Source organism: Eubalaena glacialis, chromosome 8, assembly GCF_028564815.1.
Source record: "Eubalaena glacialis isolate mEubGla1 chromosome 8, mEubGla1.1.hap2.+ XY, whole genome shotgun sequence".
In the NCBI taxonomy this organism is placed as follows: Eukaryota; Metazoa; Chordata; class Mammalia; order Artiodactyla; family Balaenidae; genus Eubalaena; species Eubalaena glacialis.
Genome location: NC_083723.1, coordinates 54829551 through 54853181, shown reverse-complemented (window position 1 = coordinate 54853181; position 23631 = coordinate 54829551). Strand labels below are relative to the sequence as shown.

The 23631-nt window shown below is 35.5% G+C and overlaps 1 protein-coding gene across 1 annotated transcript in view; it reads right to left on the bottom strand.

Annotated features, from left to right (window-relative positions):
- Positions 1 to 5477: 5477 nt before the first annotated feature.
- The window catches only part of MACC1 (MET transcriptional regulator MACC1), a 54815-nt gene continuing 36661 nt past the window's right edge, over positions 5478 to 23631 (bottom strand). Inside the window, exons 3-5 of the mRNA XM_061197706.1 lie at positions 21259 to 23294; positions 18377 to 18565; positions 5478 to 5690 (exon numbers count right to left, since the gene is read on the bottom strand). Coding sequence (XP_061053689.1) covers positions 5478 to 5690; positions 18377 to 18565; positions 21259 to 23294 — 2438 coding nt within the window. The remainder of the gene's footprint in view (positions 5691 to 18376; positions 18566 to 21258; positions 23295 to 23631) is intronic.

Here is a 23631-nt window from a genome sequence, read left to right as displayed (position 1 = left end):
TTAAAATCTGCTTCCAAGCCCAAAAGGAGAGTCTCAAATGTATCTAAGAAGGAAAAAGTAAGTCATAGATCCTCCTAGTCACCCAAAGAAGAACAATTAAAAAGAAAATTTGGGCAGAGGATGAGATATGATACATTAATGTCAAAGTGAGGTTGCTCATCTCATCACCCCTGTCAGAGTCACCATCCCTTTAAATGTGGAATTCCTCATTGGAAAGAGAACATCTATCTACCTTATTAACAAGTGCCTGTGATCACTCTGTAATTCTACAAAGAAGGCGAGGCATAGAGATAGTTGTACTGACCACATTAGAAACATTTTTTGTTTCCAATGGGGAAAAATTAATTCAACAAGACATTTAACAAGTGATGGGCCAGTAAAAACAAGGCTTTCTCCAAAAATATTTTATAGAAACAGTGCATATATTTTGCAAAATCATCTTAACACACATTAAATGTCTCAAGTTATTAACCTGTTTTTATTCAAATGTGTTTACATTTTAAACGAGATGTTAATTATTTTAATTAGTTTTATAATAAAAATTATTTTTCAAGCTTTTAGGAAGTCATTATGAAAAAGTTCACTTTATATATATAAATGGAGCCATTATATAATCTGATTTGCAGGGGTTTTTTTGTTTTACAATTTAAAAACTATTTTTTTGATGGAATGACATAAAAATTTGTTACCTAGAAGTAAGGTTTTCTGGTTTAGCAAAGATTCCTTTATTCTTACAGAGATGAAGGAAATTAATGCTGTGGTTCTCAAAGTATAGTCCCTGGACCAGCAGCATCTCTATTACCTGAGAACTTATCAGAAATGCAAATTCTCAGGCACCACCCCAGACCTGCTGAATCAGAATTCTGGGGTGGAGCCCAGAAGTCTGTGTTCCAACAAGCCCTCTAGATGATTCTGCTGCTGTTAAAGTTGAAGAACCTCTGTAGTAGAGGTTGCTTGGTCTAAGGCCTTTGCAATGAGACAGGAGCATGTTTGACAATGTGCTTTGGGTAGCTCCTAGGAAAACCATTGCTGACCTTCTAACTCAGTCCTCATACTCATATTTGAGTTTGTTTTGAATAGTTGGTGGTTTTCAACTATTCAAAATTGTGCATATTGCGTAACCAGTTTCAGTAGGCTACGTGAGTGATAAATGAGATAGTATCTGTAAAGTGATTAGTGTGCTTATGTGTGCATGCTATGCCTCACACAGAGGGGACCTTATTTTAATGTAAATAATTGATATTCAAACTATTAGTCTTAGTTCACATTCTTCTCCCTCATAGCAAAATAAATATACAAAACCCACAAAATATCCTACTCATTATATATTCATAGACATTTAAGCCTGAGAGGAATTTCAAGATTACCCAGTTCAAGCCCCTCGTTTTACAGATGAAAAAACTGAAGCCCAGGGAGGCTGAATGACAGGTCAAAAGTCTCTTAGGAAGTAATGGGCAAAGATGAGAAGCCACAGCTTCAACTCCTGGACTAGTATCTTACAGAAGAGGCCATTCATGTTGTACTCACTACTACAACAGCAGTGCTTACTCTGGAATTTTCTCCTTTGCCCTTACTAATTATTATCCAGTACTAATCTCTCTTTCTGCACTCCCTCATGTATAAACTGACACTATTATTCAGAATTGCAAAGCTATTAGATTTAAAGCTTTCCGGCCTACATAAGCCTAGATATACATAAAAACAAAAGGTAAAATATGCATGCAAAAGCCGCAAATTTCCATAACATTTAGTGAAATAATGAAATATTGTAGTGTATACATAGTCACTTTTTATTTTGTATTGTGGACTAGTAAATAAGCATGCAAGAAACCAACTTTCAACAATTATGTTATTTTGAAGAATGTCTTTGGGTTAACCCCACCTCTTTAGAACTTTGGAACTCACTAAATCATACAGCAGCAGATGAAGGAAACTTCATACAGAAGAGGGGGGAAGAAGTATGTACATATAAAAAGAAAAAAAATCTATTTTAATTAGAAAAGCCTTCAGAGACATACTTTTTATTATTCTCCTTTTCCTTTACAGTGCCTTAAATATTCCTTGGACATTAAAAAATTACAGAAAATATAATTTACAGTAGCACAGTATGAAAATTCGTTCTGAAACTTCTAATTCTGTATAGCATCGTACGATTTTGAATGTATTTTCTTTATTGTATTTCCTCTTTCTTTCTTGCTTTCTTTTTTTGTTTATTTATTTTTGGCTGCGTGCACGCGGGCTTTCTCTAGTTGCAGCGAGCGGGGGCTACTCTTTGTTGCAGTGTGCGGGCTTCTCATTGCGGTGGCTTCTCTTGTTGCAGAGCATGGGCTCTAGCCAGGCGGGCTTCAGTAGTTGTGGCACGCGGGCTTCATTAGTTGTGGCTCACGGGCTTCATTAGTTGTGGCTCGTGGGCTCTAGAGCGCAGGCTCAGTAGTTGTGGCGCACGGGCTTAGTTGCTCCGCGGCATGTGGGATCTTCCCGGACCAGGGCTCAAACTCGTGTCCCCTGCATTGACAGGTGGATTCTCAGCCACTGCACCACGAGGGAAGCCCCTGTATTTTCACATAACATATTCAGAGCTATTTAGTAGCAGCAAAATTTCTTAGACCAACACCATCCATTAATGTAATGCATTCTGTTCCTTCCAGAGACCTGGTCATCCCCAAGTTCAAAACTTAATATGGTATTTTCTACATTACAGGACATGAAAGTGTGCTGTATTCATGACTGGCATGAACAGTTAAAGACTCACTATTGCTTGCACCTCATTAATTGGCTTCCATATTAAGGCTTTAACAGAAGGAAGTGGAGGATCTGTGGCTCACATAGAAAAATTACTACACTGCAAGCTGAGCACTGAACAAAAATCTCATCCTAATGCATCATTAGGGGAAGAGCCTGAAGAACTGAAAGAACCATCTATGCTTTTTCCAGTTTCGAAATGTTTAAAGAAGTTTTATATTAATGGCTTTTGATGCTTTTAATGATGTCAAGGATGGGATTTAAGTGCCTTATTAATTCCCTTGATTTGCCACCAAATCTTAAAGGCAATTCGTGATTACTGAGCTAATCTTTTCTGATTATGAAAATCCATTATAGGAAGAAAAATATAAAATTCAGAAAAGTGGAAATGATTTATAAAAATGTTAGAATATATTTAAAAGAACAGAATGTTTGGACATGGGTTTAAAATTCCTCTGAAAGGATTTGTTACAAGATTATAAAATATCTTTGTGTATATTAATATTTAAACCGTTGTTTCATCCTTAAATTACAGAGATCACGCTGTTCATTTTTTAAACTCTTCTTAAACTTCCCAACCACAATCACAACAGATAATGCGATAAACCTGAAGTGATTTATTAAATCTTACTGCCCTAATCAGCTAGCAAAATCTCTGTCATCTCAGATCTCAGAGCCTGGAAAAACCCAGTTATTAATTCTTTATTATCCTTTCCCGAAATTCTCTGGTTTGCTGACGTGCTAATAAGATTCCAAGAATGTTCTAAAAAAAGAAAAATCACCACTAAAAATGATTGTGTTCTGAAGTTACAAATTGTTTTTTTCTTCTCCCTGAATTCATTTTCAACTAAAATAAATTCTGTCCTTGAATGTGTGTACAAAGCTCCTTGGGCAGGCTATATTCTCTTATCATCAAATATAAATATTAAAAGCCTTAAAGATCTTAAACCCTAATTCAAATTACCTTTGCCAGCATACCAAATACCCCAGGGTGGGTGTATTAAAAGCTCTAAAAAGATTCTGCTTTTTCTTTTTAGCCAAATGGACATGTTTTATTCAGGATCCCTAAATAAAATCCTTATTCAGCTCATCCACATTACCTTTGAGGATATGGCTTTCCTTCCTTCACTCCTTCACCCTTTCCAGCCCTTCATCCTGGCTCCCTGCATCTCCTGAGCTCTCCTCCTGCCTGAGTGCTTCAGTGCATTGAGGAACTGCCTCTTCCAACCTCCCCAGACCAGAAGCAGTGTCTAATCTTCCTTCAGGCTCATCATTTCTTTACCAGGGAAAACTTATCTGATCTCCCTGATCTGTATGATGTCCCCCAATATCTATATCTCTTAGCTTCCCAGCCTTTCCATTGCAGCTGGTATTGCAGATGCCATTTTAGATTTAACTGTGTATTTTTTTTTATTATTGTCTCTATCACTTCAGCAGAATTGAAGTCAACGATCATGCTGTTTTTTCCCCATTATTAACCTCAAACATCTATGTGTCTGCCACAGAGTAGGTACACACACTCCGTCTGTCAACTGAATGCCAATAAATGAATGACTATCTAAAACACATAAACATTGGCACGCGGCAGAGGATTGAACATAAGAGTAAGCACAGACCATCTCTTTATCAACTCTCCAACAGTTAGCATTTATACTGGCCCAAACTTCTATATCATCTTTGTCTTCCAAAAGCTTTAGAAGACACTCTGGTGCACACAAACACACACACACACACGTGTTTACATGAACACATGAGCATGCACATACACAGGTATCAGTGGTTTTGGTGGTTAAGACTACTGCACTCAGCAGTGATAAATCAGGTTTTTAAAAAATAACCCTTGTTTTTAAAAATCTTTGAGAGTTAAAGAACTACTCTGCACTATGATCCTGAAGAAAAAGTCCAATAGTTAGGCAGGATTAGGTAGGTCTCAAGATGCTGGAGGAAGGTGGTGAAAACTCCAGTTGGTGGGTACAGACAACAGATTTCTGATAAATCATATGTTCCTTCTGGCAGTCTTTCAAGAGATGGTACAAAAGAGCAGTGAGCTCCAATGAAAATGAAATCATTACCATTTCCCTATAAGTTTTAATATGCATTTTGATTTTTTTAAACTATATTCCTATGTCTTATGTTTTCTTAAAAATCCAGAACCAAGTTGTGCAAACAGAAAACCTCCTTCACACTGGCTGTAGAGCCCTGAGCACCCTCTCCAGTCCTTAGTTTCTTCACATGAAAAATAGGAATAATGCTGGCAAACACCACTGAGAAATAAAAGCGATCAGGCATAGAAAGCCTGTAGCCCTGTCCCTGGCCACAGAGTATTGTTTGCTTCTCCTCTCTCCCTACCTGTCTGCTGGCAAAACTCCAGTGTTCACATTGAGAGTCTCTAGATTATCTGGGTATCTGTGTGATGTAACTATGCTAGCCGTCATTTGTTTTAACTAAAAGAAATTAAAAGTAACTTTGAAAGGGAGAGAGGGCTTTTCTTTCCCTTCTCAGCAACAAAGCAGCTTAATGTTTGCATTTGAAACATATATAAAAATGCATATTTGATTATAAAACCCATCCTTGGATTTTGTGTTAGGCTGTGCTTTCACCAGGAAAAAATATTTTTTCAAACATGAAAAAAAAGTAATACTTCTCTGAGTTTCTTTCTCTTTCACACATACACACACCCCCCCTTTATTTTCCTTTCTCCCCCTACTCCCTCCTCCAAAACATACGCTTCAATTCTATACTTCCTCAGAAGTGGAGAATGCAGTTGCTCTCAAAACCTCTAAAGAATTTACTAGTATTAAAGCTCCAGTTAAGTCTCGCCATTGTTTGGTCACAGGGTTTTTCATTCTGTCCAAAGCTGATTGAAGGTCTTGTAACACATCTCTGTAACTGTTTCCATAGTGAGCACTCCAAGTATAGAGAAAATCACAGGCAGGTTTCCACATCATCTATAAAGAAAAAAAAATTAAACTGGAGTAGTTTGGAAATAAATCAGAGAGGAAAATAGATGCTTTAAAAAAAGGTTTAAAAGCCTCTTAAAACTTAAAAAGAAAATGGAATACCAATTACATATATACTTATTTAATGTCACAGAAAACATGTTTTAATAACTATCACTCCTCTGTTATATTCCTGTGTTTCTAAACCTCAAGATTTAAAAAATAATGACCAGAAGTAGGGCTTTTTATTTTCTTGATTCATGATCTAAACATTGTTCATTGTCTTCATAGGAATACAAAATTCCTTGTGCAATTTTTTGATTGTAACAGATGTTATTGCGATAAACTTTTTGCTCCCTGACAGACTTTTAAGGTTAAAATAATAACTCTTTTATTGTTATGTGTCTGTGGTGATCTTTACCATACCACATATAACAAGAAGGAACTATACAGTATATCTAATGATTTAAATCATTTTATTTGAGCAAGTCTATAAACAAGGAAAAATGTTGCTTCATGATCAAGTCAAAAGGAAAGCAAAAATATAATTCTCTAATTAAAAAATAATTTAATGATACATTTTAATGACCAAAAGAAAGATAGATATTCAATACTTATTATGCTTTCCCTAAGCACCTACCCATACCAATGACCTCATTGTTTCCATAGAAATAAATGTACGCCAAAGAGGAACCTCACATACAAGGGTGTATGTAATGGTAACCAAGGCAACCAGGCTCAGAGAGAATAGAGACAAAGGCCGACCAAATAAGACAAATTGTGGAATACACACACACACAGACACACACCCAGTTTAAAATACATTTTCTCCAGGAAAACAACAAAATGATCTCTGCACTTGTAATTGGAATATTTGGAATATAAACTTTGTTACTTGCTACTTATTTGGGTTCACTAAACTAATTCATTTGTGATTTTATCACTTTCAAAGTGCAGGAACACAGATTGTTAGCTACATATTATACAGAGTTGCCCTCTTAAAACAGAGCCTCAATTAACAGTAATATCACATGATAAAGGGCCTTGGGATATAATCCTTCACCTTCCACTGATATCCCCATATACCCTACAATTGAAGTTAAAAGAATGAAAGACCTAAATAAGGAGTTCTGTTATGTTTCAATTCAATCTATATGAAAGGCTATGCATCAGGCTCAAAGGATAATTTGATGTTATTTATCCAATTAGCATTCCTGGGGAGCCATGTACACCCATATTTTCACCTCTCTAGACAAAGCTCGAGTCTTCAAGGTATTGAATGGAAGATAATTATCAAAGTTAAACCCTATCTATGTGGTCATAATGCAGCAACAGAAATCATCCCATATTTCTGTATATAAGCTTTATCCTCACCAAGCTGATTTATAAAGAACTGTGAATGAGGTGTTCTCTCATCTATTTTTCTGAATATTCACATTGAAACCAAACCTCCCAAAGAGTAAGTCCCACTAACACTCTGCAATGGAAGATGAGTTGAGGCATATTAATAGAGCCTTTTTGGCAGATTCAATCTTGCCTATCACTGCTAAGATGCAAAAAAGCACTAAATGAGTAGATTATTCTGTAGTGGGAATAATCCCGTGACCCACTGTAAAAGCTTTGAGACCTGTATTCTATGTTGCATTCATTTAAAACTCCCTGATGTTCAACTAGCTGTTACATTATTTTTCAACTTGTTATATATTGTTTAAAATAATAGTGTTTATAGCTAAAGTCTTCTAAGACTTTATTTTAAGCCCCTTAGTGACTGAGTCTGATAAAAAGATGTATTTGAAGATATTTTATGATAAACAGCAACTGAGAGCATTTCAGTACCAAGATAATGGCACAGTATCACAGAAAACAGATGTCTCTTAAGAACTGCAGATGGGTAATTTACAGGTTGTGCACTACAGTGCAGATTCAAAGTACACACCTTCACTAACTTTCCTGGGTAGAAAAGCTCTACATCACATATCTTGCTGCAGCACAGTGCATAGCTAAGTATAGAAAAGGCCCGAGGCATATTCAGTCACAAGCAGCCCCTTGCTGCTGTCAGAAGCAGGAAATACACCAAGGTGATATGGGAATTAGAAACTACAGATTCAGAAGTCCAATGATACATTTACCCACTTACTTAGGCAGAGGGCCACATAATCTCCTCAAGTTTGGCAATTTGTACTGATAGCAGAACAGTATGGTCAGCTCTTGCAATTCAGAGAAATGTGGAAAGATTGCTGAGTCCTGGACCCTAATTAGGACCTCTGAAAGTGTAAAAAGACTTTCCAGGAGTCCTCTGTATTAGTCAGAAATACAAGGAGGCATATTGCCCTACACTCATTGGAGATCCCCTGGAGTCTAAACCATAAGCTACCTAGAAATAGGTACAGTGGCTATGGGCTAAAAATACTAAGGCAATGGTAAACTGCATGATTTATACTAAAATATGAGCACATTTTGCATCCCATTTTTGTTCCTCTTTGCAGCAAATTAAGCCTGAATATTCCTTCAGCGCAAAATTTGTTCTGCTATATATAACATCATTGGTGGCTCTCAATACAGATGACAGAGAAACACCACTGTAGTACACATACAGTGAAAATATTTGAAATATGTTGTTGTTCATTAATTAATTATTTCACTTATTAAATCAAAATTACTGAGTTACTGCTATAAGGAATTTTGTTACAAAAAGGAATAAAACGTTGATATATAGCAGGGCTCTTCTTTTTAGAAACTTTAAAGCATGGAAGGGAGATAGACACTTGCACAAACACTGGCCCAGTGTATGAATAGACAGGGTTTGATAGTAAATAATGATTAAGAAAAACTCAAAAATTACTTGCACATTCTAATTCAGTGTAAGAAAAAAAAGGATAGTTCCATCAACTGAGAAGCACTATGGTGTAACAGAAAGAAAGATGAGTTTTGATTTCAGAATCCTGGGTTCACATCTGATTTCCATTGGGTATTGGATGGGTCAGAGTAAATTTATCAACTTATCTGAGCTTTGAATTTTTTAATCTATAAAATATGGATAATAATCTCCATGTCTGTGTCCAAAGTACCTCATGAAGTGTCTGGCATATTGTTTGCATTTAATGCTTTTCAATAGGATATGGTGGAAAGTGGATACTTTTTGGGTGAGGGAAAGATAAGCAGTCGGATTTTAGCCTTACTGAGTTTGAAGTAAAAAGGGGCTCTCTCTTATTTCCAATAAGAAATTGGAATAGAGAGATGATCTCCAGGGAGCAGGCAAGGGTTTGGCGTCCCTCGTGCTAAAATGATGGTGAAAAGCATGAGAGTAGAGGAAAATGCCAAGGAGGAAAAAAAGGGATGAAAAATTTAACCTTTAATTAAGTCTACAGTTAGGGACCACAACTAAGAAAGAGAAGCAATAAAAGGATGGAGAGAAGCTGGTGTCAGAGTAATAGAAAATGAAGCAGATTGCTTCATGTTGCAAAAGTTAAGGGCTGATAGTATCCCCCAAAGGACATTCAGTGGTTTGCTGGAGCTGGCTCACACCAGCCTATTGTTCATATAGCCTCCCAATTCCATGTTCAGTGACATCACATTGTAAGATTAAAATCATCCATGTTGGGAGTTTTTACACCAAGGAAATGGGCAAAAGCTATAAGTTAGGGCTTTTCCTCCCTTGAAGAACTTGTAAAACATCTACCAGCATGGCACTCACTGAGGACATCTCTTTTCTGTTACTTCTTCTGCTACCTCGAACATCAAGTGATGTGGAAACATGAAAGAAAACTGAGAAAATTCAGGATTTGGGCAATTGATAGGACTTTGGTAACCTTGGAGGAGGCAGTTTCAAGAGAGTGGTGGAAGGCAGACTGCAGGTATGAGCAGGTGCCAAGGAACTGGAAGCCACAGAACAAATGGGTCATGTCTGGAATTTGGAAGTTAAAGGAAGAGAGACAAAGCTAGAAGTAGAAGCAGTGGAAAATGAAAGTATGTTTAAAAGGAAAAAGTCTGTATAAAGTAGTATTAATTGAAAGGAGAGTTTGGTTTGAATCCTAACTTGGCCAGATGGAGAATTTAGGGTTGTTGAGGACTAGAGAGGTAGCAAACGTAACATACTCAAGGAGAAAAGTTAACTTTCTTTAGACAGAAAATACATAAACACAGACAAACATTAAAATAATTATGGAGTTGGGGCATGTAACTAAGGGGGCAAGTATCAAGAAAAATAGAGAAGGAATGGGTTCAAAAGCATATGTTGTAGTTATGTGCTTGATACACTGAAGAAAAATATTAAGAACTATGTTTTCCTTCAATAAGCAAATCTCTGCCAGGCAGAGTAAATACAACTTTTTCTATACTGAGATTGCCTTAACAAAGCCTGATAGAAGTCCAGCTTTCATCAATGCAACAGTCTAATCAGTTGTTTGTCATCCTTTGCGGTATAGATATATGACATTTGGACTCAAGTTCTTAAATACTTATATTTTTCTTCAGCATTTTTTTATTTTCTAAGATCATTCTATTTTCGTACTCAGCAAGTGAACATATGTTATCACAGGCAAAGACACAAAAGGTAACTTCCATACATTAATTAACTACAGACTTTATGAAATTATGTCCAAATATACATACACATTAAGGCCACAAAGGATTCTAAACTTTGTAATAAATTAAAGAGAAAATGAAATCGTTTTCTCTGGAAAAGTTTGAATGAACAAAATGAGTAGAATAAACAATTTTCTTTCCGGAATGATCTAAGTTAAGTCCTCTAAAACTGGAAATGAGTTGTGGACTGCCAAGATCTCTTCCAGGTTTACGTTATCTTATACCTATTCAGTGGTCTAAAAATAGTTCTTCCTCTCTTGCTCAGTGTTATGATTTAATGGAAGATACGCAGAAACGCTGCACTAATGCTTTGACTAATCAAAAGGAAAGCATGCTCTTCAGGGTTTGTTTTTCTTGAATTATTCCTGATCACAAAACAACTTCCATCAGCCTTCTTATCTTTATCACAAATATTTGACACACAGGCATCATTCTTGCCCCTTTACTCTTAGCTTTTTGATGTTAAGTTCATGGTGTTTATGGGTTCATCTTTGAATAAGAAGCATGAGGCTAATAAAAGCGGAGAGTTATTAATTTCTCATCTATGTGCTTTGATCTCTTTATATAAAGGGCAGCAGCATTAGTAGGCATTTAATCTACGAAAGCTGAGCAGTTTCTAAGCTCCCAGAATTTGTGTAGTAGGAATATGTCTTTGGTTTATCTTCCAGATACTAGAGGACAAATAAGAAGGTAAAGGAGCAATGAAAAAGTAATAAGTGGGATGCCAAAAGAAATGAAATGGAATAGAGATTAAAAAAAAAAAAAGTTTTCCAAATTTAGAGTGCTTGTTTCCAAAAGCCAATCAGACTCACTAGATAACGAAATGCAACATGAACAAAAGCAATTCAAATTTGAGCAAAGCATTCTATGTCCTTTTTTAGCTCATAAAATATGAATAGTATAAAGAATGCAAGTGGTTTTAACTACCTTTGGATAATTACATTTTGCCACATTAAAGGATTAATAATCCACCTACTTTCCTCATAAAACTATTGGAGCAATGTTTCATTTTAAGTACAATTATCTGAAGAAGTATCAAGGCAAATTTGTCTCATTAATGATTATTATATGCATTTTATCTTCAGTGCATCATTTACAATATCGAGGTGGGCCTTCCATCACCTGTAATTGGTAACTACATAAACATTATTGAAATGAGGTTGCCGTTATCTTTAGAAAAGAAGGGAGACTAACATATCTGTGGTCCCTATTTCCTTAGAAAGGAGACGGTACTTGAACTTGGTTAAAACTTGACTAAGATTTTCTTGGAAAAGTCTCTTTGGGCACAGCCAGCTGTGTTTGCTCTAGAAATAAGCACTTGAAACTTCAGGGGTTAAGCATGAGCCACAGGAAGACAGAGGACCCATTCCTTACTACTGCATCAAAATAGTCTAACATCTTAGGAGAACCTGCTGGCTAAGCTATTCCAACCAATTCTTAATTAGGAAGAGAATACAGGTCACCTGGTTATAAATCCGAGGCCATCTCACTATTGTACTGCAACAAATTTATTTCAGTAGTAAACAGTTTTAATAAATGCTAATTTAAGTCTTATAATTAGCTGGGCTTTGGTTTTCTGAAATTTCCTATTGTTTGTGATCCCTAACAATAAACCTTAATAAAGAAAAATCTAAAATCGAATTCAAAGATTAGTGTCTCTAAATACATTTTTAAATACCTTTGTAATATTTAACCTAATATGATTATTACTTCTATTTGATTTTCAGTGTGGTAATCAGATATATAATGCAGAATTAAACCAAAGATCATAGGAATACAATGTATTACCCCATGTATTACACTGTGATATCTTTTTTTCTTTATTCCATCATCTCAAAAAATGGAGTATGTTTTCGGAATTAAAGATTATAGCACAAAGCATTATAGTACTGTACAAAATAAACAATGATAATCTAAACATTATGTCACTGTGCCAGATCTCTAATACAAACAATGAAGATTTGAGAAATTATTCTATACATTTTACCAATGGTAGATGAATTTCCATATAATACTCTCCCTTTTTTTTAAGAAATTATAAATATACTTCTTACTGTAAAAGAACAGTAAATCATAGATTTAAGTACTAAGGCTAGAACTGAGCCAGGCCCAGATACAGAACCAGACAATGCCACATCCCTGTAAGCAGAATCCAGGCATTGCAGTGTGAGTCGGAAAATCAGAAAACCATAAGACTTGAAGGACATTCCTTTTACCTTTTGCAAGAGATATTTTCCAAGGAAAATTAAATGTTGTTAAGCCAGTAAGAAAAAGCTGGTCAGCCAGGATTTTTTTTCTCGTTTTTTCCATGCATTACCATTCTGCCAGTTTCTCAGAAGAGAAGGCTTAAAATCACTGCTGACTTTCCCCTTACCTACATTCTTTCTATAGTTACTCTCCACCATATTACTAAAAAATTAGTATGCTTTATTCTCTTTTCCAAAATCACTCAGTGTCACACAGTTGTCAAATTCACCTCTTCCTCTTAGACAAAATAAATAATAATAACGTATATTTAGCTATTACAATGTGCAAAGCATTTTCCCAAATATTTCACATATATTATCTCACTTAATCCTCCAAACATCTGATGAATACGATAGTATTATTACTATCATTTTACAGAAAATGATTTTACAAAAAAAATGATTTTTTTACAAAAGAAAAAAAAGATTCCTAAAAAAAGTCAAATGACTTGTCCAAGGTCTTAGGGCTAATAGATGGTAGAGCTGGAACAGAAATCCAGACAAGGAATCTTAACCTCTGCTCTGGCAGTCATTCAAGACTCTCCAAAATACATATATCCAGCCATGTCTCCCCATAATTAATAAGATGCACTCTCTCCTCAAGCCCACATATTCTCCTCAGTGGTCTCTAGAAGTCATTGTATCCAGAAGCACTGAAATCCCCTTCTAGTCCTCTCCAATTATTCAAATGTTACCCATCCTTCAGGACTAGGATGTGCCCTCTGACAGCTCCTGCCTCTTTGATCTTCTTTCGTTTAGTTAACTCTGAAAGAATTTATCATCAGCAGAGCAAGAGAATAACTGTGTGTAAAACAAACCTGGATTTAAATCCTAGTTCTGTCACTTAACAACCATGTAATTCTGAATAGCTTACACAAATGCATTCACTCTCAGTTTGCATATCTGTAAAAAGAGGATGGTTCTAATGTCTTCCTTACAAACTTTGTTAAAGTAAATGAGATATTGCAAAGAAAATGATCATAATGATTAGATGACACACAGTAAATATGCAATGAATTGCAACAACTATTATCATTCTCATTATTAGTTATATTTACTTATTTCAGCATCTAATCATATACTTCTTTAAAATATAACAATTCAAATATTAACAGTTTATCCCAATTCCCATGCCAAATGAAACTTGGCTTTAGAGAAAAAAAATCATATTTTTCATTCTGTTTGTGTTTGTTGTAGCTCCTAGGGATGCTGAGAACTAATAATGCTGAGAACTGACAATCCCAGAAAACATGTTAATTGTATGGATTAATTTAATACTGAAAGCAAGGATACAGAGGCAAGATTCTAAAAAAGTAGGAAGAACTCCATATAGAATTTTTATTCACCTATAAAAGTACTAATAAAATTAGCTGTTTGAGGATTACCTACTTTCCCATTTTTAATCTAGACTTAGAATAAAGTGCTCTGAACACTATAGCTGTCAGTTATAGAGAATGAGGAGGGAAAAGATTGTAGCTAGAAGATAGAACAGAGAATTAGATCCTCACTGATTAAGTACAGATGGCAAGAAGACATAAATATATCTTGCTGGTTACAGCTGTCTATAGGTGAGTGGTTTCTGAGATGAAAAAATATTACAATTAGGAATGTCCACTTCATTGGGCTTTGACAGGGAGGATGGCCCATTCTGATAAGTCAAATAAGAAATCAGCCTCAACAGGTTTATTGGAGCCCAGTGGGCATTGGTAGTAGGTAATTTAAAAGGGGAAGTGAACCTTTAGTGTCCTTAGTGAATAAATGTCCATATTGAATAAGAGGGAAAGAGCATAATCTTTATTGTTAGGCAGGGAACCAAGGTGAGAGAGTTGTTAGGGAAGTTATTATCATATATGGTAATAATCTCCAAAAGGTTAAGTAAAGAGTACCTAACTTAGGCCTGTGAATATCTTGGTCCTGAAATCCCCAGCATTTCCACTTGTAAAATACAACTGTTTTTAAAATGGGCTATTTTTCTAATATTTTATTGATACCTATTTTTTTTAAAGTAAAGCTCAGAAAAATTCCAATGAATTTTTACTAACTTTCACAGGAAAATCTTGGCAAGAGTTAAACATCTTTGTATAAGCATAAATAGATTTTTTCCCAAAAGAAATACTCTGAAAAACATGTTTTGCTTATAATCATATTCCAAGTTTTATAATTTTGCTTTCACGTAGGAATTACAATGCCATCAGAAAAGCTGAGTAACTTTTCTTAAAATTTTACTTAGGGAGACGGTTAATTTAAAAGTGTCTCAGAAGTCTCCAGAGAGAGGCTTTTTTTCATCTTAGAAAAGAATAAGGGAAAGTGGCTGGGGGGGGGAGGTGGTGGTGTGGTGTGATGAATTGGGCGATTGGGATTGACATGCATACACTGATATGTATAAAATTGATGACTAATAAGGACCTGCTGTATAAAAAAATAAATAAAATAAAATTCAAAAATTTAAAAAAAAAAAGAAAAGAATAAGAAGTGGTCAAAAGTACTGAAGAAAAATCTGACACACTATTAATAATCCATTCTTTAATTGGCTGAGGCTTGATGAAGATGTTGAGGCCAATTTTGATAGTATCCTATCATAGCTTGAAAAAAGAAAAAAGAAAAAGTGAAATGAGTTGCTTAAACTCCCAGCTCTGCCACTCAGCCACTATATTGGATTTGGACTGGATGGTGGTCAGAGTGTAATGGTTAAAGTGCAAGGACCCCAAAGTCAAGGTTTGTGCTCCAAACCTGGTTCCATGACTTCCTAGCTATGCATGGTTGAGCAAGTTACTTAGCCTCCCTACAGCTTAGATATCATTAGTATCTGCCCCACAAGTTTTTGTTGAAAGGATTAAATAAGTTAATTTTTGAAATGTGACTGGAATAGTGCCTGGCACAGAGTAAGTGCCAGATAACTATTAGAAAAAATAAAAATAGAACAAAGGAAAAAGGGAGAAGTTGAAAAGCAAGGAAAGTGAGTGAAAAGAACCTGACTGTAGACATTGGCACACATAGGAGGAAATTCTCTAAATGTGTGCCCACTGAGGAAGTGAGATAAAGGAAATAAAAGCAGCATGGGAACCACAAGAACTTGTTATCTCCCTGCCCCAATTTCAATTCCCTCCCTCTGTACACCCTACCCAGAACTAATATAAGTACGTTTTGAAATCAACTGCTTAACTTGTAAATTGATCATATTTAAGAATCATCTCCTTCCTAGGAGAAAAATATTGTACAACTATTTTTTTTTCAGAGAGATGGAAATCAGTATACATTTACCCTTTACTTTACATGACCTAAAAGGTAAAGATTCTCATAGATTATTTGGAATAGCTTCAGGCCAATATGCCGTGAATTATTTTCTAAACATTTAACAATATGCATCAAAGTGATGATTGTTAGTGTTAATCCCAATAAATTGAACAATAGCCCCTAGAAAGACACATAGGGGCTTTCCTTTCTGCTTCTGAGTGTTTATCAGCCTCAGGCGTAGACTTAGTCATTTGTGATTTGGGCTGTGCAAAAGTAAATAAAGGAAAAGTAGCCTGTTTGTTGGCCTCCGTGAAGATTTGGGGGAGGACAAACTGTAAACAACCTCAATCAGAGAGAAGTTGGATACTTAACAAAAAACTCTTTGATAAATAAGACTTTGATAAACAACTCTAAATAAAATCTTTTTAAAAACAGAGCTTATTAAGAAAAAAATAAGTCCTGATTTCAATTAGACAACGTTTTTTAAAAGTTTTTTTTTAGAGCCATTTTAGGTTCACAGCAAAATTGAGAGGAAGGTATAGAGATTTCCCGTTTATGCCCTGCCCCCCCCCACATGCACAGCCTCCCCATTATCAACATCTTTCACCATAGTGGTATATTTGGTACAACTGATGAATCTACACTAATATATCATAATCACTCAAAGTCCATAGTTTACTTTAGGGTTGACTCCCAGTGTTGTACATACTATGGGTTTGAACAAATATAAAATGTTATGTATCCATCATTATGGTATCATATTGAGTATTTTCACTGCCCTAAAAATCCTCTGTGCTCTGCTTATTTATCCTTCCCTCCCAACCCCTGACAACCACTGATCTTTTCACTGTCTCCATAGTTTTGACTTTTCCAGAAGGTCATATATTTGGACTCGTACAGTATGTAGCCTTTTCAGATTGGGTTCTTTTGCTTAGTAATGTGCTCTTAAGGTTCCTCCAAGTCTTTTCATGGCTTCACAGCTCATTTCTTTTTAGTGCTAAATAATATTCCATTGTCACACAATATTCCGTCGTACCACAGTTTATTTATCCATTCACCTACTGAAGGACATCTTGGTTTCTTCCAGGTTTAGTAATTACAAATAAAGTTGCTATAAACATTCATGTGCAGGTTTTTGTGTGGACAAAAGTTTTTAATTCCTTTGGATAAATACCAAGGAGCATGACTGATGGATCATATACCAAGAGTATGTTTCATTTGCCAGAAACAGCCAAGGTGCTCCAAAGTGATTGTATATTCCCACCAGCAATGAGTGAGGGTTCCTGTTACTCCATATCCTCAACAGTATTTGGTGTGGTCAGTGTTCTGGATTTTGGCCACTCTAATAGGTATGTAGTGGTATCTCAATTACACAATTTTTTAGTCAGTTAACTAAAATATCAGAGTAGCATATCACGCACAGTACTGTTCCTTTTTTATTTCTTAAAGATTTCTCATTTTTAGCTCACTCAGTAAAAACTGATCTGTAGGTTGTAACGCCCTTCTTAGTATATAGAGATAAATGTAATCTATGCAGAGGAAATATGGCTTCAGCCTTTGGCTAGTCGTGGCTAAAGAATCTTGTTTAGAGAGTCAGGTTTCAGGAAACCAGAAGCCAGCCTGCTGAGACTTCCACTGTAGCTGCTAGAATTCAAATCAAGTCAAACTTGATTTGACTCTTGACCCTTCATGGAAAAGGTTGTCTTGTCCTGCACACCCAGCTGACATAGTTACTTCAAAGTAAGAAAATTTTCTCAAGAAATTAATACCCAGTTCTATGCTCAAAAAGGAAGTAGAGAATACAGCTTTTGCCTCCTATCAAGTCATCATCTAACTAGAGAGATAATCTTTCCTTAACTGAAATATCTTGAAAATGTTTACACTCATGTGAGAGAAAGATACAGAACATTTTATATGTGCTCATCACTGGAATATTTTTATTTAAGTCAATAAAAACTGACTCACATTTCTTTATGGTATTAAATAGAGAAAATATTTATCTAACTTACACCTAATAGTATACCTTTGTTTTAATATTAATAAAAAATTTACATTTTAAATATTTACTTTATTCTACATGCTATCATTCTGTATGTGATGTCTATAGCTATTGTATGCAAAATTGTAAAGGAGATAATGCTCGTAGATATCTCTAGCTATCATTACCAATGAACCCCACACCACCTACTCTCTTAATGCTTTTTGTCACCAAACATTATTTACCACTAATGACTAAGCCTGTGCCTGAGGCTGATAAATACTAATTATTATGTCCTTTTTCCTTGTCATGACTGGGCTCCAATTCTTCCCTTCAAAGTTTACCTGTTCTCTGCCTCAAGTTATTATAGCCCTACATACTCACTGCCTATTTAATTTGGTCAATTTATTTGATAAAAGGCCATGGAGATATGCAATCCAATAGGAGAAACATCAGTATATCTTAAAGGTTCTTAATACCTTTAAAGAGTGATGTGTGTATATTTCAGATAATATCAATGGTTATAGGTGCAGTGACTTCAGTTAGTGGATCCTCTAGGACACTCAATCAATCCACATATGCAGGGCACTCTTGATTGCATTTGATTTACCTGGTCTGCAGTTTTTTACTATTTAGACAAATAGAAGTCTTACCTCTACAGCAACATCTCCAGCTTTTCCTTGGTGAGGAATTTCATATGCCTCCATTTGTCGCTTTGTGAGTCGTACTAACTTTTCAGCTAGTTTCCTCCAGCGTTTTCCAAGCCTGACAGCTGAAGTCAGAATAGCAGCCTCTTGGACAAGATGTGCTACTAACCCCTGGCAATCAATCTTCAGCAGAGCCTGCAGCAACAATTGCATGTCATAATTAAAAGCAACTAATTTGAGCTTTTTCCTATAAATTAAATTTGTCATTACATATTCTGGAAACTGGCATCCTTTTTCTCACCACACATATATTTGAATTTTCTAAAATTCAAAGAGTTGATTTACTTTTTAAGCAAATCCAACAAGCAAAGTACAGAGACCACAACTAGACCAGAATTAGGGGAGATTTAGGACTAACTCATTAACTAATTATAGGAGCTTGGGTAAACCACTGAACTAATATATTTCTTAATATCCTTAATTACAAAAGGAAGAAGTTGAATTAGCCACTTCCAAAGATACCCTGAGGTTCTAGCAGTCAATAATTTATCAACCCAGGGATGATTATTTACTATACGAACAGTAATTACTTTCCTTACCAGAGGACTGGCTACAGGATTTCTATAGAGTGAGCACACAGTTGCTGGTAAACATTATTCTATTTTTTTTAATCAAAATGTGATTTAAAACTTCCCAGAATCATGTGTATTGCATAAAAATGAAACACTCTGACAACCTTGAACAAAGCTATTGATATTTATGACTTAAAAAAAATTTACTCTCTCCCTTCACCACCAGTGTAGTTTTGCTAAATTTAAATCTCAAGATATCAAATATAAAACACTGAGGTTTCAACAATGCACAGTGGAAAACCTTCAGACTCTTTCTTCCTTAATTAAGCATCTGAGCTTTGTCAGTCACCATGCATGTTTTAAAACAAGTCTATGAGTTTCTCTTTTTCCTTGAATATATTTTTAAAGTATGAGATTAGATTTATCTATCTCTTTTCTGTTCAAATAAAAATGTTCGGTAGCCCTTCATCATTTAATGGCACTTAAAAGCTTTATCATTATAAAACAATAAGAAAAAATGAATTACCAAGTAAGTACACTTACTATGCAAATAAAGTTTCAAGGGGTAGCCTCTATACAATATGTTTCATTGTCTTCTGGTCAGATAGCCAGGCCTTAGCTCTTTCCATTCAGAAATTCTGAAGCCTCCACTGAGGTACAGTATAAAATTTTAGGAACTACTCCCTTGAATGAGCTCTCCACCAGCACTGTCTAGTTAGTCACCAAAGCTACTCAATTATCATACACCAACATAGAGCAGGTGTAACCAGGCTTAAACTTTCAGATCATTTGGCCAATATACCCTTTTTTGCCACTAAGAGAAACAAGAAAGCAATTTTCAATTCAGACTTTCATGGCTCCATGCTGAACATGAGCTATGAGAGGTAATGAGCTATTGCAAAATGCATGTGCAGCTTCAACCAGGTAGATCAGCCAATGACTGTAAATGGCCTGGGTTAAGTGAGAATACAGCACACCATCATAAAACCACCTATTTAACGATCAGATATTGGGCTTTAAAAATTCACCCCTCACAGTATCACTGTAGAAACATAAAAATAACAGAAGGAGAGGGATTGTTTTATATATATAGTTCTTTACTATATAAATTATTGTTAACATCACAGAATAAATTTCTCTCCAAAAATTTCTCTCCTCCTTTTGCACTTTGGTTAAAACTTTGCTCCTCTACATGAACCTGCCTCATCTATGTGAAGATCTACATCTCTTACAGAGCACCAGCTTTGCACAGTTATAGTGATATTTACTACACACCAACATACGTACTCAAACAAATATTTTTACACACATACATGCATTGTTAATACCTTTGTTTCAGGAAGACATAGTGGTTTTACGTGTGGCTTTGGAACCAAAAGGGTTTCAAATCCCATCTCTGATACTAACCAACTGTCAGAACTTGGGCAAGTTGCCCAACCACCCAAGACTCAAGTTTCCTCTATTTGAAGATGAAGATACTAACCAGACTTACCCCGTAGAGTGGTTAAAATGGTTAAATGAGAGAGCATGTATAGAATGCTGGGGACAGTGCCAAACACATAGAGAACCCTAGAGAAGTGGTATATATCATTATTATTATTTATACAGTCACATTTTAGCCATTTTTAGAAATAATGCTCTTGATTTTTTTTTTTTTTACTTTTATAAAATATTGAATTTCTACATTTAAGGCAAAATAGTTCTTCATCCTTTTTATAGATCTCTGCTGAGCCTTATACTGGGGTGAATGCTATGTTGAAAAAAAAAAAGAATCCTAAGAGTCCTATTAAAACATGAAGATTAAGAAGGGAATTAGCAATATCATTTTTGGATTGTGATGCATTGCATACAGAGAATGAATATTAAATTTCTGAAGTTAAAGACATTGGTGATATATCTAAAAAACACTAAAAAGTGAACCTATACCAATGGCCAAGTTAACTAGTTTTGTTTCAGTTTGCTCTTATTTACTTTCATGTAATTGGAGCTTCTCTGATATTTTAAGAGCTATCTAAATATTTGAAAAAGGAAAAGAAGGGATCTCTTAACTGTTATGCTCTAGCACAAACAGAATCGTTAATCTTCCATTAAAGGATGATCCTTGGGGGCCCAGTTTCTGGGAAAATCACAATTGAATGTCAAATCTAAGAAACCAGTTATATGATCTTGTAGGCAAAGCTCTATATTTGCTGCAAAGTGACTTCAATTTACTTGAGACTGCTGAGAATTTTTTAACTACTCTCATATGTTTACTTATAAATATTGCCAATAAAGTTCTCTATGGTAAATAAATTACTGTGATCAAGCAATACTCACCACAGTAAGTTCATAAAGAAACTTCCTGGTATTTCTATCTGCATGACAATCTTCCTTTAACTTCTTTATAACATAAGAAATTTTTTCTGATTCTTTGTCTGCTTGTATTCGATCAAAATCTTCCAGTGCCAAATGTGAGTAACCTAGGACATCAGCTAAAACTTTCCAATCATAAACTTTTTCTGACACCAAGGTCAATACAACTGAGTAGATGTAAGTCAGTTTTTTAAGTGGCAGGGTAATTTGTTCAAGAAGATTCCTGGTTGTGAAGACATCCTCTGACATAGACATTACTTGTTCCTTTGCAATCACCTTGACATTTTTGCAATGTAAAAGTCCAATCCTACCTCTCAGGACTCCCACATACCATTCTTTCACTTTGGACTGTCCAGCGGCTTTTACTTTACCTTCTCCAAGAAGAGCTATTGTGTCCCCTTTGAAATATTCAAGTAAGTAGTCAATCTTGCTTTGTCTTAGCACTGTCTTCAGGGTTACCCCATAGTTGGCAAAGTTCAAATTTTTGTTTTGAAATGTAGGATATTTAACATGCACTGTTGGTAATAAAGGAGCAGACTTGATTTCCTTCTCCTTCTGCAAATCACCTGGCAGATTTGAGAGGCTTTTTAGGTTTGGAGCTGGATCAGGTGTAGTAATAAAGAACTGTGTAACTGGTCTACCATTGGGAGGCTCCACCTGAACACGGAAAACAAACAAGTGCATTTCTCTGGAGTCAACTAAAGAGAATAAAAATTGTTGATGAACTACTTGACCTGATTGCAACTGCTTTTGTTTAATTTCTTTCCCTTTTCCTTCTACCTTTACTTCAAAATCAGGATCACATGAAAAGACAGAAATACTTAAATCTTGTGGCTTTTCAAGTAAGAAGGAATGCTTCCCCCAGAGCTGAAACACAACTGGAGATGTGTTGTGTTTCCCACCCTTCTTAATATCAGAGATTATAAGCCTTCCTGGCATATAACTATGTCCACAAACTGTGAAAATAACAGTGAAACTGGGATGGATATATTTGGGCCCATAAATTCCAACTGAGGTGGTTTTGTGGATATAATCCCAAATGGTCACAGCTGGTGACTGAGTACCTTTAGTTTGTGCAGCAACCACTAGATACATCGCCTGACTCAATTCTACTAGCTTGACTTGGATGGTGTCTTTATAAATGTAGCAATTGTTTAATACTTTGAAAGGGCCTTCTTTATCCAGGCTGTGAAAACACACCACTTCTGTCATGACTTGGCTGAAAGGATCCTCTTTCACTTCAGCTCCAATTTTCATCTCTAGCAAAATGGCTTCCATGGTGTTAAGGTTACCTAACATGATTTCCAACAGTGGGCTTACAGTGCATGAAAGATCATGGTTAAGCATCTGTGGAGGATCTAGAAAAGCCCTTAGAGATACCTCTTGGTATTCTCCCACAGCTACATGGCCTTGGGGCACATGAACAGTGATATCTGATTCAGGTAATTGTACTGACCCTCCCTGGTAGTTTAATTTGCAAACTACTGTAGTCTCTGCAACTTGTGTTTGGGCCCATCCAGGACTCTGATTAATTGTATTCAAATCTAGGCAGGAGTGGGCCAGGTGCCGTTGACTTAACCAAGCCATTTTATAAGCCTCTCGATCATTTTGAAGCGATTCTAAGTCTTGTTCTAAGATCTGGTCAGAGTTATGTATATTCTGATGGGCATGTGCTGTGTCATCTAAAATGTCCAAAAGTTCTGAAACACTTTTAGATCTTTCAGATTTCCTTGAGGAAGACTGCCTAAGCAACTGATGCACGTCAAGTTTATCACCGGAGGAACCAAAAGAATTTCCAGTTTCTATTTCTCTAAAAAAAAGAAAAGGATCTTCCTTCAAGATGGAAATATTATCTCTCTTCTGGTTATTTCTTAGCTGAATTATGTCATCCAAAAATGGGTTAGATGCAGACAGTTCATTCCAGAATGGATTCGTAGCATTGGAAGCACAATTGCCATGAAGTGTGAAATCATCGGGCCAACGGAGAGGCAAACCTGGGTCTGGTTGTTATTTAAACAAAAACAAAGAAAAACAAAGATGAAGTGGCATTCTGAGATATAACCAAGATTAATTTTATTATAGCTTAAAAATGCAAGAGTTTTTATTTGCTTTTTGATCTCCAGTCTAATAAATACTATAAAATTAATGTTAAACTTGGTCAAATTTTCATGTTGTGAGGAAAGAGAAATTGTTTTACCAGATTATTTGAGCATATGTAATGTTACTTTATCTTAAGACATTATGATTTATAAACAAATAAATGTTTAGCAATTTAGATAATAATCATTTAACACATCTTCTTGAAAATGATCCAGACTACATATATTTATGCCTTGT